The 17,315-nt window shown below is 45.3% G+C and overlaps 1 protein-coding gene across 2 annotated transcripts in view; it reads right to left on the bottom strand.

The window, feature by feature from the left end:
* Positions 1 to 17,315, bottom strand: part of LOC135905251 (uncharacterized) — a 115,329-nt gene that overhangs the window by 39,650 nt on the left and 58,364 nt on the right. For both annotated transcript variants that reach the window (XM_065436261.1, XM_065436262.1), the window contains exon 2: positions 834 to 886. In XM_065436261.1, the coding sequence (XP_065292333.1) occupies positions 834 to 886 (53 nt within the window). The remainder of the gene's footprint in view (positions 1 to 833; positions 887 to 17,315) is intronic.

Here is a 17,315-nt window from a genome sequence, read left to right as displayed (position 1 = left end):
TCAGAACACATCAACGAAAGTTTCAGTGTAAAGCATTCTTCGCCTCTTACCATGCGCTTTGTGGTATCTGGGTGCAAATAGGTTCCCGTCTAGCCTCGTTTAGGCCTCTTCTATAAGAAGTACATTTCGCATACCTTTTTTTTAATAATGGCCCCCATCCTAACACCTCAATTGTGAACCTATTGCAAAACAAGCGTTACCAAATGCATTGAAAGGTACAGGCTGGTCCTTTCTCACTGTTACTGCGTGCGTCACTTCGCATGGCAACAATCTGATTCCCTCGCGCGAGAGCAGACCAGTATTTCCCCGCACTATCCGTGGCGTCTAGCGTTTTCGAACGTCATTGCACCGATTGGACACCGACAAAGTTTTCCGGTTTTTTCAAACGTCATCGTCCAGGCATCTTCATGCGCCTGGCTGTTGACTTTGCAAACGCGTCCACATCACACACAGAATTTATTGCCGAACAAGGATATGATATGCGCTTTGGTAACGCATTGCAGGACGCCAAACGATGCCAAATAACAAGTTTCTTGCAAAATCTTCCGACGACATTGATTGTACTGTTTTTGCGCCTGCGTGCGTGTTTCTCATCATACATGGGGCCACATTTTTTTTTTCGTATGTGCGCTTCTACCATCGCCATACAGATATTGTTTTTAACTGTAAGTGTTTGCGCATGACTATAGTTGCTACACCAGTATTGCGCCATTTGTGTTGACGCTCTGACTTTGTAGCGTTAGCACGTCTTGCATTTCATCTCGCGCATTCCAACGAACGAAACTTCAATGATCCACGAATAAATAGTTGCCGGCGTCACGCCAGTCACTTACCAGCCCGGGCTCCAGGCACAGCACCAAGCCGGCGGACGAGACCAGCAGCCAGCCTGCGCATGATGCAATATATTTAGATGGCTCTTCAGATTCGTTTATTTCTCCTTAAACGCATGCATTCAACTTTCGAATTCATCTTCCAGAAATCTCACAACGTTTCTTTGATTCCATTACAAACCTACTAATTCGCAAAAGAAAAAAACGTCATTGACCCGCCTTGGTTGATTAGTGGCTTTGCTGTTGCGCTGCTAAGCACGAGGTCTAGGGCTCAAGTCCCGGCCATGGCGGCCGCAATTCGATGGGGGAGAAATTCAAAAACACTCGTGTACTTAGATTAATGTGCGCGCTAGAGATCCCCAGGAGGTCAAAATTGAACCGGAGCCCCCCACTACACCTGCCTCATAATCATATGGGGGTTCCGGCACGTGAAATCCCATAATTTACAGCATGATTCAAAGGGTTGCACTATCCTCCTGCAATAGAAGTCACACGCAATGAATGGGGCTGTTGTTTTGGTCGAATTCAACCTTATATCATATATTAGAATAAGGACATAGTTATACATATAAAAAGGGATGTCCAAAAGCTTAATCATCGTTGGCGGGACCTCCTGTGGAAGTAAAATGAGCACATATATAAAACAAAAAAGCAAAGCAAATGAAGAAGTCCATGGGTCCATTAACGTAAAACTATTTCAGTCTGTTTCTATTCCAGTTTCCTGCCGTCAAACTTGCGTAATTGCCGGCGCAAGCATAGGCGGCTTCGTGAATCTGTCCATGTGGCAGCTTTTTCTGCATGCCCCTCGCGTCATGTACTGATGCAAATAAATAACATTGTCATTGTCATCGTCATTTCCATCGGCAGCGAAACACCCGCAGACGTAGAAGGTGTCATCAAGGGCCACCAAGGCCTACTGCTCGACCGTGAAATTTGTGTCGCTAGAGGGATCGTTCGACTGCACGGAGGAAAAGCGGAAGTGAGGCTGACAAACTTCAGCCAGGAGTTCAAGCACATCAACAAGGGCACAACGAACGCATACATCGAGGATATTCTGGAAGCCAGCCATCTGCTGCTTCTCTCGGATTCTGCCGCATCTACCCCGATGACCATAGTTCCCGAACCAGACTTTTACATAAAGGCTAGTCTCCTCATGAGTAAGCAGCAACAGCTCAGAAGTCTTCTCCGACGATACAAAGACTGCTTTCGACGTAATCGAGAATTCGACAAACACCAGTTGCAAATCATCGCATGATAACGGAAGATAGAAAGATGGGTGAGTTGGAAAGGATGCATACTTCTTAATTCAGCGCGAAAACAACGGAATACACAGAGTTGCACAGGACGAGCGCTGTGTAACAAAAAGAAATTCATTGAACAAAGCGCTTGAAAAACAGAACATGACAAAGAAAACGACCTGCGTGCGCCAGAACTCTAAGACACGTCGATATAGTTACGGAGCAAGAGCGATTCGCAGAGTAGCAAAACGACAAATGGCTCAGATACACAAACATCGCGTGACCTTTCTGTATGGAAGGTTCAAGCAAGTTCACGAGCCCTGCTGTCTTTGTGCCTGACGATGATGATGTCAGTTTTATCGAAGGATCGTTCGCACCCACAAGATCTGCGATGTGCTGAAAAGTGAGTGCTCGGCGTTCATTTCAAGGTATTTTTATGCTGGCGTAGCAGCTCATCGATGCAATAGCCTGTCTGCACAATTTACGCTTTCCCGCAAGAGAAAGGAATTCCATAAACTACACCTATGGCGCAGGAAACGAAAACTTTCCGATTATTCACACAGCAACCAACAACACTTGATCTACCTACCTTTCTCTAAATCGCAGCACAAGCGTTACCTACTTCACGGTTGGCCGAAAAAAAGGTCCTCGTCTAAACCTTTTGCAATCGTCTTAACACTATGGGACAGTCTGTGTACATGTGGCATGACAGAAAATTTACTACTCCTCGTAGTGGCATCCTCTCAACGAGTTTCAACAGTTTCAGTTTCAACCGGACGAGATTTGCACTCCTTAATGAGTCTGTAGGACGTCGATACAAGCACATGTACAGGGTCACCTGCGTTTGTTGAACGAACAACCTGCTGCTGAAAACCATCGCAACATTTAGGTAGACAAGACTTCCTAAGGGGGAAATGTAGAGAATTTTGAGCAACAGAATTCTTGATAATCATTGAATGAGCGAACGAATGACTAAGAAGTGCTTTATGGAAACGTGAGGCGAAAGACCAGCAAGCGTTTTGTTCCATAAATTTCAGTTGTTAGGGAACGGTCGTACTGTGCCCACCTTATTCGGTGTCCTCCTGCTGTTTTCGCGCTGAATTATTAACTATGAATAACCGAACAGTACGATCGAGCACTCCGCCAGAGCCCTTACCGAGTTTCGACGCGCCAACGTAAAGCTATAAGGCAACAAGTCGACGAAATGCTGAGCGACGACATCATCCAGTCGTCTAAAAGCCCGTGGGCATCTCCTGTAGTCTATGCGAAGAAAGAGGACGGAACACTACGTTTCGTCGTCGATTATCGTAGACTGAACAAGACCGCGAAGAAGGACCCACTCCTACGTATAAACGAAGCCTTCGATCGGCTATGCAACGCTATATACTTCCGACAGGTATACTCACTTATCTTTCATCGGGTGACCGCGTTTCAGCGTCCAACAAATGTTATCGCTCAGCGCAGGATGGATGCGCCAGCATGTGTCGGAAGTATCTGGAATGTTATCGATGGTTCTATCCGCTGTCTGTTGTCGGCGCACCTTTTGTAATCTTTTTTGCATGTACTCCCGGTGCGAATTGTGCAGTAGCTTTTAGAATACACGGGAACACCAGCGATTTCTCTCCAACCTTCGATGACTCATGTATAAAATCTGCCGCGCTTGACATGCTGATCAGACTTTCGACGATCGCCGACTGTGTTCGCCGCTGTCGTTGTACTTTGAGTGTAGCCTGTTTTTGAGTGAGCAGGTTCGCCCACTAAAACGCTCGTTTCCTGGATCACAGTTTTGTTGCCTTCACCACCGTCAATACTACGCGGCAATATCAATGCACCTTCAACGTGTACACGTCACTTTGAGACGGTGTTTACGCGGATTTCTTGTGTCGCGTGACAGAGAGGTAAAGTGGGCATGGCCCGGCAACGCCTGAAACCAATAGCAGATGGCTAATTGGGAAAAGGCGCGTTGAATCAGAAATAATTAGTTTTATTTTGTTCGGACCTAATCATGCATAAACAGCGTGTACACGTCCTATTAGATAGGGAGATGTCGCGGTTTTCGTGACGTCGCTTGACAGACAGGTGAAGTGTACGTAGTCCGAGAAATTTTTGACAAATCGTTGAGGTTCAGATTCCAGAATTGGAATAAAAATGTTTGGAGTAGATTTACGATAAAGCGGCCCGTGTATTGCAAATAGATGCATAAACAACTACATCAAGGACACTGGAGTGCAATAACGATCACGGGTAGACTGGGTTATTTACAATTTAAAAACAGAAATTGTTTCAGGTTTTTCTTTTGACACTTGCCAGAAAGCCACAGATTTTATATGTACGTGTAAAATATTCCAGAATAATTTTGAATAAAAAATTCGTGGGGCCGCTACGTTAACGTGGGGACCGATTACGACTGGACCTGCTTAGGCTGCAAACATGGGCTGGATGCATGGGCTGCGTACGGTATAAAATCATACGTTTTTCTCATACGGCACCCACTACGCCGACACAAGCACTGCCGCGGTCACCGCACCTCCCATGCATCTGCCACAACCACTGCTGCAGCCGCGCTGGCACCTCTGACGCCCGTGACGTTATACGCACAGGAGCCCAGACAACGTACACAGGCGCAATCGCGATGCCCTATCCTCCTCTCACATGTTGTCATATATATATATACATATATATATATACATATATATATATATATATATATATATATATATATATATATATATATATATATATATTGCTTATCTTACACCGCCGAATCGATGTGGTTCCACTTGGACCCAAGATAATAAGCTTATTTTTGGAGGTAGGAAAAGTGCTTGGAGCCTGCTTCACCTGCACCGCGGGTCAGCTCGGTATTACACTATCTCCAGCATCGGCCCACGCATCCCTGTACGCGCGCCATGATACAGACGTAAGCCGACCAAGATACCCACCCTGGGAACGCTTGCGGGAGATGAATACAGAGGCTAGAAATACACACCTTCGCTGTAGAATATGGTCGCAGTTTCACCCGAATGGTGAAGCCATGACTGTGATAGCAGATTAGTAGACAGCTATATGAATTAAGGATAGTAAAACTGGTCAACTAGCATAACTTGTGCAAGCTTGTAAACAATCGCTTCCTAACGAAATTAACAAGCGTAGTGTAGTAAGAGCGTGTAAGAGCGTAGTGTCACGATAACACAAGTAAACATGAGCACATCTCACTAGATGACCGCGGAAACTGGCTGTCAAAACACTAGACCGAAGAAGCGCCGCAAAGGGAGCGAGCGAATTTATTTTCGTGCTGGCTCTCTCATCAATCTCATCAACGCGAATTAAGCGGCGTGAACACAGCGCACACGAAGCTATCGGTCCTAGGCGCGCCTAGACGCTTAGACTCCGTCCCGTCGTCGCAGATCGCTTTCAAGAGAGGTGCCGCTCGGCCGGCCCATAAGCAGCATCCGCCGGAGCAAAACACTCTCCCCACTCCCTCGTCTCCCCCGGTGACTTGCGTGCGACAGAAGACGGCGCGCTTCCTCCCCTGTTTCCGACGTAGCGCTCGCGAGATTGAGCCGCCATCGTAGGTTCACCCTCGCACGCATTCACTTGCACGAACAGCGTACGGCACGAGGGGACTATGCTATCGGCCTTTAGCTTTATACGGGGCAACACGGTGGTGCCGAAGGCAACGGCGTCGACGATGGCGGAAATACGTCTGGATTGTACATATAATTGCTATCGCAATAAAAGCAAAGCGGAAATACCATAATAGCACGGATACTGGGGAAGAGAAAGTTACGATTGGTTGCGAAGGGAGTAGAATTAGGATGAGAGGGACGTGCTGTGGAAGAGCGTCTTAAGAGAGAACAGGGTTATTAAAGAAGGCAGAACAAACGCAAAATATTGCGTTAGCAAAAAATCAGAAGAAAGTTAACAACCGTGAAGCGAATTTGATATTGCCAACAGCTTGTTTCCGTAGTTTAATTAACGGCGAGGGGGGAACGGAGCATGTATGACCACATATGAAATGCACCAGTTTATATGACTATGTATAAAGGTCGAAGAAAGGGAGTTAACCCAGGGGCCCGATTTCTATTAGTCATATCGTAAGAAGCCAACTAACACTGATACCAAGGACAAGATAGGGGGAAAAATTTGTGCTTAATAAATGAAATAAAGAAACAATAAATTATGGAAATGAAAGTGGATGAAAAAACTTCTCGCAGGTGGGGAACGATCCCACAACCTTCGCATTTCGCGTGAGATGCTCTGCTAATTGAACCACCGCGGCGCCGTATCCCCATCCGCTTTCCCCATCCGTGCGAAGGTTGCGGGATCCTTCCCCACCTGCGGCAAGTTGTTTATTAATCTACTTTCATTTCCATTAATTTATCATTTCTTTATTTCATTTATTAAGCACAAGTAATTTCTCCTATGTTGTCCTTGGTGTCAGTGTTTGTTGGCTTCCTATGATAAGTATAAAAGTAATATAACGTTGTGAGTGGAAGCACGTACTTAGTAAAAGCATTCCATTGACCTTTATATGCCTTATTCTCGGAGTCAATGCTGTTCCTAATCCTAGTACACCTATTTTGAGTCATCTGTACGCACCGACATTGCTAAACACTAGCGTAAACTGTAGGGAGTCTAACTGAACGTAAGCAGCATCTGACCCATCCCTAAGCAGAGACGGCAACAGTAAATTGTTCTGCGAGGAAATACAGTCAAATTACGCGAAATGCATTTTAGCAATGTTGAATTGCAACGAAATATTTGTTTAATATTATTGTCAGCAGTGTGCGAATCTGGAGTTGTAGACCAACCATAGCAACTGGTACAATACGTTGACAGTGCCACTGTCACGTGTCACAGTGCCACTGTATAACGGCATGGTTCTCGGTAAATTCGGATGGATAACATCGCCATGATACAAAAAAACACGAACATAAGAGAAATACACGAACACAGCACAAATCACACACTAATCCAAGCTCATTAGCGTAACGGTTACGGTTCGGCCACCTTCTAACACCAATATTTAATTTTAGGCTCGCTTTATCTGCACGTTTATTGTGTCTGTAATATCATCGCCGAGAGCGCCTGAGAAATGATTGAGCATAAACGCGTCCCCAAAAAGGGCCACATTAATGTTTGACCCAGGCTGCCAAGTTCCTTCTTTTCAGGATGTCCTATGGCGCTCAACCTGATGTTTACTCTGTAAGAATGTTCTGATATACTGAGAAATACATAATGAGGCTTCACAAAGCTACACAGCGCCCTTTAAGGGCTGTCGCGAATTATGGTTCCGAATTTCATTTGAGCACTTGTACCTTTTGCTTTCAGGTTCTTCACAATTCTCGGTTGTTAATTTTGCTATAGCTATCTCAAATCGCAGCGGCGGCTGCTTTCGTCAGTGCGACCGAGACTAATCGCTGCCCCTAATGATTTTCCATAAACATTTATATATGCAATTGGAAAGATATCACATGGGTTAGTGCTTTCTAACTTTCTAAGCTGTGGCACCCAGGGTCAAACGTTCTGTTCTTTCATGCAGTGCAAGTTTGAGGGCTCTGCGATAGCGATGGGCAAACACTCTATAGCACAGTGTTTCTCTTTCTTTTTTTTTCCTAGCAGACTCGGAACGATTGTTTCACCCTAGGTTGGGCATGAAATACTCTTTAATCAATTGTTTCCTAACTTTCTGTACAACTTCCTCGTTGAATCTTTTTTTTCCACGATTGAGAAAATTACTGATAATCTTGAATAAATATTGAAATAAACTGAGGGCAAAAACTAGCGTTGTGTGATCTGTGGTCTCCTGAAGATGTTCCTTTTAGTTACCGTGTTCTCTAACACCCCAGGATATTTTTAAGTCCAAGCTGGTATTGGTTGGGACATCTTGTATAAATTGTAATGCAATGCGCCACGATGCATTTGAGTTTGAACGTACCAAAAGAAAGTGAGCTCAAGACGCACTCTCGTTGCATCGCATAACCTTTATAAGCGAGCAGAACGAGAGAGCTCTTAAGCGTTTATGTTTGAATAAACTGTGATTCGGTCCTAAATATTCTCGTTGTTCTTTTTGTGCACTTTCCCAACCATGCACTGGCTTTCAAGATGAGTTAATAACGCTCACAAAGCAGCAGTACGTCGTCACCATTCGCATTTCGCAGCGCATATGTATGGTTGTCAGCTCATTTTTTTTTTTTTCAGAAAAGATCTTCAACTGTAAAAAACTTTTTCACCCTTCGGTTCTTATTTTATCCCCTAACAATAATCGTCATCTCCAGTGCCTCTCCTTTCTTTATACTGCTGCTCCCGGTATTTCTAGGTCACGAATGGCATGCGCCTATCCACGTCACATAGGGTACGTGAGAGAAAAATGAACACAGCAGCTTGATGATCAAAAGTAATGCATGCGAAATGGATCACTCTTATTGGTGAGGACCAGATAAGCTTCATAGAGAGGCAAAACTGTTGATACTATTCTGAACGCCGGTCTCGTCAACTAAATAAAGTGACACCACCGATACGCCTATGGCTGCAAAACCGTGTTTCACGGAGACATGAGTGTAAAAATATGATTGTCATTATTACATTGCACCACAAAATGCTTTAACGTGAGAAAAGAAACAGAAACACTAAGACAGCAGCATGCGTTGTTGGCTTCTTGCCTATTGGGATTGTAGCATGCGCGAAATAGATTAGGCGACGGGGGTCTTCATCCTTCAAATTAGCCTATTATTTATGACATACTGTACATGTCAGTGTTCTCCCATCTCTCCTTTCCGAAAGACGAAAACGCACAAAATGGACGTTTGTTTGTTCCATGGACAAATTTCTCTTCTTTTTTATTATTAGGAATGCTGCGTATAGGCATAATTATCTGATAGATTATGCACAGTAGTTCTCCAAATTGCAATTTCGAGTGGCACTTCTTGGGCACAGAATATCTTAACCTTATGATCTGGTAAAGCCAGCAATGCGGCCTCGCTCCACTTTGGCTGATGAATGATTTCCGTGCGCAGAGAGGCATGTAGGTCAAGAAGAAGAGCGTTCGCAATAGGCAACTCTGTGGTGGCAACCTTCCAGAAATGCGTGTGCTATCACATTTTCATGGATTAGCTTCAAATATGTGCCCATTAACGCTCAGCAGATCTTTATTCGACTTCTACGCATCAACAATGTCAACGAAAGCCGCCTTTGTCATCTATATTGGGTAAGCTACGAGCAAAACAGCCCCACAGCAAGCGAAATTAAATATGCAATGCGCTCAATGGACTCGCTTTTTGATGCGAAGTATCATTACCTATATGCATTGTTTATAAGTATTTGGCATTGACAACGAAAGACAATGCATATTTTTATGTGTAGAAATAAGATAGCATGGACGAGTAAGCACGCACCAAAAACGTTTTTTTTTTTTCTTTTAAGCGAACCTTTCTGTTCCCCTTCCTCGAAGTTTCCAATGGCTGACTTCTGGGTGTTGTTTTGCACAACTGGTCGCAAACTGTCGGGGCCCGAATTATCCAATGGGTCCGGTGGTATCTTAGGATGACCATAAGGTAGTATTGACCTTCTAAATAGAAGCGTTGTTTGCCTTTCATTCCCCTCTGCGGGTGCTGGCTCTTATCTTGCGCGCATGATGGGCCGGTCCCAGAGATAGTGCAAGCCGGTCCCGATATAGTGCAAACTGGTCCCCGATATAATGCGAACCACTAACGGATATAGCACAAACAGGTCCCGCATATAATGCACAAAGGTCCCGAAGATCAGTCAAACCGAGGTCTCTCGGTACAAATCGAGGCATCTTTTACAGCCAACGCAGACTCCATTTTGAGAACAAAGAGCCCATGCCCGAAACGGGTACTGCGTGTGGAAGCGACAAAGGCCCAGAGAAATTATCGTGCACAGGAGTGCGAACGTCTTCGATTTGCCGCTAAGCTGCATGTTTAGAACCTCGAGCGCATGCTGCCTGAAAAACGTGAAGTGGAGCAGCGTACAGGCAACATCGATGTGCACCCAAGATTGGCTTGGATCGGCAGAGAAGACCTGCACGTAAACGTGAAGCACATTCATCGATGCGAAGTGATGTGACAGAAGCGAAACCACATCGTATCGTGAACGGGTGGAAACGAAACATTAGAGAAATACTCAGCGCAGGACGAGTTCGTTCGTGTGTGTAGAGCGTCCGATATATACTCTGGTTTCCATCACATATGTATTCAGTATTGAAGCGCATGAAGTCTACTTTCAGCGAGGCGTCCTACGTTGACAATGTGCCCGAGACACCGTCGGGGGAGTTATACTCGAAAATACAACAAAGACAGGGTTCTTTACGAACTCCGTAGAAGCCTTCACTTGAAACGACTTCCAAGGTACGTGGCATCCGCAAGTTGTTGAAGGCAGCCGCACGCGTACGGCGCAGCACCACCGCTGCAACGTGATATGTCCAATAACGGTTGGCATTAGTTCAAGGAACATGAAGATGACAGTATCACATTGATGCCACCTGGCCTTTACGGAAAGTCAGAGAGCGTGCTCACCGACAGAGGAAACTTTAGGAGCCGTTGGCACACAAGATACGCTGCTTAATAACTCAATTTTACAAATTGCAAAAAACATTTCGCAGCAGGAAACTGCATTGGTTGTGTTCATTCTTATCCGCTATGCTTTCCACGCCGGCCACCGTCACCTCCTCAGCTGGTCCCCGTGATGCACGGGGAAATATAGCAAAGCTTTTTCCTCCACCACTGCTACGTTAAAGGGCGCCATGAATCGGCGAGCATTTTGGAGGTTGGCGCGCTGTGATGTAGCTTTAGCACCGTGTAATTTGCGCGCGTTTGGCGCCTCACACATACTCTGAGAGCGGGAACGTTTGTGCGTGTATTTTGGAGGCCGCAACAGGCAGTGCTGTGTCGTTGAAAGAAGACGCTGTACGTAAACAAGCTCATAGATATCGCTGAAGTCGGCGCGGCTTTTATAGCGATTAGCATCTTAAGGTACTACATGTACTTTCTTGCATCTGCGTCAGTACCTGACCGTTTTCCTTTAACGCCAAGTTTGGTCAAAGACAAAGGAAAAATAATCTAAATATCATTCGTTCCTGGGTGGGTCGAACCTGCGTCCTTTACACTAACACACTTTTGTCTCAATCTATATTCGGATACGTGCCGTGCCTGGACTTCGCTGCGGCGCTGCTGGTTGGGCGCAACGTGCCCATTCCGACTAGAGAGCCTTTCGTACCCATATCCGTTCTAGCGCTGCTTTACAAGGCATAGACGTGGCTATAAAGGCTCCCTGTTTCCGGCACGCGCTGCATTGCTTCAAAGCTAATCGCATTAACATCGATATTTACTGTGACATTGGTTCTGCCGGAACTATTTCACTTGTTCTTTCATGATAAAGCAGCGCTTGCTCATGGTAAGAAAAAAAAATTGACGGTTCCTTCGTTTTCACGTGGCTGTTGCATAAAAGAAGAAGTAGGCTTGGCACAACGAGTCACCGCGCGAGTTTGAAGTGCTCACCCGTGTACATTCCGTTATAAAGGGAGTCGTCAGAAAAGCATGCATCACGGAAAACTGAACGCGGGCAAAACGGTATTTCTTCTTTTTTTTATCTTCTTGATTCCCGTTCGCACGCGTTGAAGATGGAGCCGGTCTCGAAAGTGGAAATAACGTTTTTCTTCAAGGTTCTTTTCCTCCCGGAAAACCGGAATGCCAGGGCTTGCGCTGTGCACTGCTCGTTCGCCGAGGGCATCGGGAAAAGTATTTTGATTTATTGCTCATTCTTCGTGGCCTCGAAGAAGCGTGCGTTATTTATCGAAAGCTGTATAGGCAACCAGAGAGAAGTCGCCTGGCCTTGCGCCTGGCTGCAAAAATAAACGTTGCTCAACAGATGCAGTGCAACGACTCGTCGTAGCGGCCTCCATGTAGCCAGACTTGATGCGACTTGTTTTCATCAAGACGGAATACCGAGCGTGTGGACATCGACAAGAACTGAAGTGCATGAAAAGAAGTGACCGAGGATTAAAGACGGACAAGGCCAAGAGGATAACTGCGCAACTAGCGGCGTTCAAGCTCCTTAGCCGTGTCCTTAGAGAGTTGAAATAGATGTGCCACTATGCGTTAAGCAATCTTAGAGGACAGCGCAGGCGAAGCTACCTACATCGTTCATTTAATAAAGCATGACTGAACAGCGCACGAACGCACGGCAGCAGAACAAACAAAGTCGCACGCAGCGGTGTCTGCATGCAATCTCGCTTCTGTCGTGTCTTCTCGCGTTTTCTCACGCACAATGACTATTAACACAAGCCACAATATCAAAAAGAAAGAGAAAAAATATATACGGAACTAACACGACCTATTTTGCGATGTCGAGCGCAGCAAAAATGATCACATGACAAAGCTGGCTTGGCATTGGTAAATGGCCATGTTTATAAAAAGCATTTTTATTTCTTTTTTGTCCCTCCCCCGGAGTATCTTTCTGTATTTATTCCATTGACAAGGGAATAAAACGATAGTAGTGAGTAGCGCTCGGTGGTGTGCGTTTCTCTTCTGTGTGTCTTGTCAAAATGTTGCGCAATCCAACCTCTAATCACTTAAGTGAATTAGTAAACACATCCCTTTAAGTTACACCATGGAGAAGGAAAACAATTTTCCAGGTTTCCTTAACTATCACCTGAGAGATGCGAAGGCGAAAGCCTTGTAAAGCCTACTGTAAATTCCTTTAATTCGCCTTACTCCCCTAATTCATCTTAATCCTCCTTAATCCACCCTAATCCACTGTAACCCACTTGAATCCACCTTAATCCATCCTAACGCAATTAATCCAGTCACTAATCAGTCATTGGTTAACTTTGCTAATCATTCGTCACCTCTTATACACGGCTGGACATGCCTTCGTTCGCCGCTGGCCTTCGTTGGGTCACGTGATATTTTATGTACCTCACAACGCGACCTTGAAACGTTTAGATCTAAGGCTTTGATTTTAAAATTCCCAAGTGCCCTTAGCGATTGCGTAAGTGACGTGAAGGAGAAAGCCTTGTAAAGGCTACTGTAATTCACCTCAATCCATCCTAATCCTTCCTAATTCACCGTAATGTACGCTAATCTACCTTAATACTCTTTAAAAGATTCCACTTTATTCGACTCTAATCTAGCTTAATCCAATGACAAGCTCTCGTTGTCACGTGATATTTTTTTTACCTGACAACGCGACCTCAAAGCAGATTTAAGGCTTTCGCCTTGAAAAAGGCAGATTTGTACGACCTTGCAGAATCCGAACCGAATTTACACATCAATCTGTTTTCTTTTTCAAATCATTGTATTCTTAGGTTGCTCGTTTTCAAATAATAAAACCAGCCACTTTGAACTTTGCCCCATATTATTGACGGTAGCATTTCCTGCTGGTGTAATTTCGATGTCAACTTTCGTTGGCATACCAGACAACATGCGTAATGGCTTGTGGACACCTTCCAGCATTTTATGTAAAATGCACGGTTATGCAAATAAACAACTTGCCCTAAAGTTCTCAGTACACACATGCAACGTTTAAAATCAAATGGCAATGACCAAAAATAAATTATAAATACATGGAATGCACGTGCTCGAAAATATAGTGTTCGTTAAACTTCATAAACCACGTGTGTAAGCAGTATTTGGCTTGCTGACATCACGTTTTTTTTTATGGTACTGTATTTTTAAGACACCGTATATAAATGTATTGCCTTCCCATTTATGTCTTCAGCCCACATGCACTCACAGATGTCGCAATGCATTCAGGCTTTCTTCTTAATTAGATTACCACCCAATCATTTTGTGCGATGGTGCCTTCTGACAGGACTTCACGTGGTCAGAGCCCAGAGTACCACGAGAGGCCTCCTAGGTCACGAAGCTCCTAGGTCACGAAGGTCGTCAAGTCCGTAACGAATTTTGCGATAAAGACGCCGCAGCGAGGGCAAGTAAATATCAGATTCAAGCCACTGAACGCAGTGCCTCTATGATGGAGCTGCTGTCAGTGGATGGTGCGTGTGCGTTCAGTTATTGAGTTCCAGCTCTTTTGAGACCTACGTGCTTGCGCGGCGCTGCGTGGCACAGGACCAGAACTGTCGGCTTCTCAGAAAGCGTTCGCCTATGACGAAGAGTCCTCTTTACCCTTTTGAAACAGAACATCCACTCCTCTGGTCGCGGTGGTGGTTGCTCAAGAAATGTGGACAAATGAAAAATGGGACACCTTATACGCAAGAGTACCTCTCCCTTGTTTTGTTTGTACGTGTTGCACTGCGTACTTGTTTAAACGTAATGATCCAATTAGCGCACCTCTAAGTTTTCCGGCAGCGTTCACTGCGCATGCGCACTCCCACAAATGAACCAGGCGGTGAGTTATTTCCTTTACATATTGAAGCAGCACCAAACGCAATCGTCGTACCTCAACGGCTGGAATGTGGCGTTCGTGGTGCTCTTAGACTCCGCGTGATTACGTAACGGTCCATGCATATGGAGGATCCGTTATAGCCGATGCGTCACCATACCACATCCCGCTTAGCCGCCGACCAGCGTTAATGTGCTTCTGCCACCGCGACGCCGCTCGACCGCACGCGCACGCTCTTTAAACATAAGGGTCAGGCGGCATTCCGGGATCGCGGGGTCGCCCACGCCGTAAAGACACCGCCGCACGACCAAGCTAGCGGGCATTCCATCGCTTCACACTATAACGAGGGGGCGTCGTTTCGCGGCTTCAAACTTTTCTTTCCCGGTTGGCTACGTCCAGAAGAGCGGGTTGCGGTCAGCACATTTTCAGGCGCTGGTCCGGCCTTCCAGCCTCTCGGACCCTCTGGTTTTTCCATCTAGCGCTTTACACGATAGGACGTGTTTGGAATAGACCGCTGAAGTCTGAGTAACCGCTAAAGCGCCGTTCCCACAGCGCGCTTTTTTTCCTCTCCTTTAGGGCCTAGTACACGGGCACTCTGTCTCTGTTTAACAATGCCAGTTTTGTTGTCTGTTCTGCTTGAAGCAATGTCCGGCGGGTTTGCAACAGCCGCGCTTGCACTTGTGACGCATGAACATTCCCTCAGATATCTTTATTTTTTATTTCTGGACATATACTTGGGTATTTATTAGATAGTGGGGTTAGCGCTTGCTGTGGAGCCTTGCATCATGCGTCGGGCCAAGTGTCTTCCACACTGTCCGCTTTTGAACATTGCACCGCCAGTGTACAGAAAAGAGCTAGAGCTCTTTTTATTATAAATAGATAAATGTTCATTGAATAGACGTAACTATTCTTTAATTCGATTACTGCAAAGCACAATATCAGCGATATCGCTGTCGAAACGTTATCGAAACTGCGAGACTACTTCCAGCAATGGTGAAATAGGCGCGCTTTAGTTCCGTAGCCGTTGTTTTATTGGAGATAAAAGTTGTCCGCAAGTATTGGCCGCAATGTTGAGCTGAGTTGCCGCCTCGCGGGCGTTCGCTGAATCACAGATATTTTGATTACGCCGCGCGTCATCCGCTACGCCGTACGTGTTTACGTGTGCGCGCTGTCATCCTAGCGCTGTGGTAAGACCAGTGACTGCGCAGGTCGAGTGCGGACGTGTGACCATCGCAGCCTCCTTTCGCCACGTGCTTACCAATTTTATTGTCGTTTCGTATTTCGAGGGAACCACTGAAAGCTCCTTAACGCGGCAGCGTTAAGGGCCCCGTGTCGCAGAAAATCCGGCGTCGGCGTCAGACGTTGGACGTCGTTTCGTCAAAAATATTTTTAAGGCGCCCATACCCAAGTTCACCATGTGGCGCATGAAAGTTACTGAACTAATTGAATTTCTCAAACTGAAATAAGCAGAAAATGCACGATCTACAGACATGATACCGTCGGATTGTAATTTGACTATACCAGAAAACATAATTCTATTACGCGAAAACTCAGAGAAACGCCTCTTCCAGTGTTTCTACAATACATATACCGGCCACTGCATCTGCCGTTTGCGCGTGCGACGATCGAGTGTCTTCGGGGTCACGCAGCGGCGCGCCCAGTTCCTTGCAATACCGCCAGATGGCCTTCGCCTCCCCCACATCGCAGCCCACGCAAGAAGTTGTGTTTCTACCAAAAGCCCTCCTTTTTGCATATCGTTCGCAGCCAGTGTTTCCCAGTAAACATTACGGTTACATACGCTCCAGTTGGCGAGAAGCGTGAGAAGCAATCGGGGACCTTTGAATGTTATCGCGTTCCACTCTTACAGGCGAAGCTTAAGCTTGCTCCAAATCTTTTCCCTCGTGTCAAAGAAATCAAGTGGTTGCGTCGATAATTGAATGCCACGCTTTAGCGACTTTCGCGATATCTTGGTCACTCCATTATTTGTGATACCATGCTACATCAACGAGGTGATTCATATATCACTCAGCAAAAAAAATAGTTAGCAAGCACCCACCATAGCGTCGTAAACACCATATTACGAAAATTGCATTATGATAATTGCAATCATTGCATGGTTCTCACTTAGCGGTTACGCATTGGCCGGAGGTGTTCTAATATGTGGTTATGATTCTACGAGGCTGATTTTATTGCACATTCCAAGCAAATTGTGGAATTTCGCGGTCTTACTCATTGGTCCAAAACAAAAGCGTAAATGAATAGTATTAGTGAGGCTCATGTCATCGAGACTACTCACAAAACGTACGTCATAACAAGGAATTCAAAAGCGCTTACTACAATTTCATTTCACACTACCGTGTGAAGTTAGCTTGATGAAAAACAACAGCCATTATTAGCTAAAGTGAAAACACGTAATGACTTTGGCCTCTCAAGTAATTAAAACATTGCGCCTAACTACACACAGGTAGACTTGTGCTTAAATTACGTGTTCTTTTTTTGTTCTTGCTGTTGCTGCGATAACAACATTCTCGTCTGAAGCAATCTGGCGATCCTGCTAACGTGCTGTCCCTCACAGTGACCAGGAAGGTTTAATTGAAGTCAATAACTATTTGCAGTTTGCAGTCAATAAAAAAAACAGATATGTGCGTGCGACTTGTGATGTGAAGTGCGGATTACCTTGCAACATCAAGTTCATTGTACAGGGATCGTATTGCTTATACTGCTTATACGAAGGACAGAAAAGTGACAGACACACATATGCGCAAACTTTCAACTGTTTAATATTCGCTAGCGCACATCAAGTACACGAAGGGTGACTAAATAAAAAGAAAACGATATTAAAGACGACAAAGAAGCCAATCTACGCACATCTGATTTGACAAGG

The sequence above is a fragment of the Dermacentor albipictus genome, chromosome 8, assembly GCF_038994185.2.
Source record: "Dermacentor albipictus isolate Rhodes 1998 colony chromosome 8, USDA_Dalb.pri_finalv2, whole genome shotgun sequence".
NCBI lineage: Eukaryota > Metazoa > Arthropoda > Arachnida > Ixodida > Ixodidae > Dermacentor > Dermacentor albipictus.
Note: the sequence above shows the minus strand (reverse complement) of the source record. Positions and strands in the feature narration are given on the sequence as shown.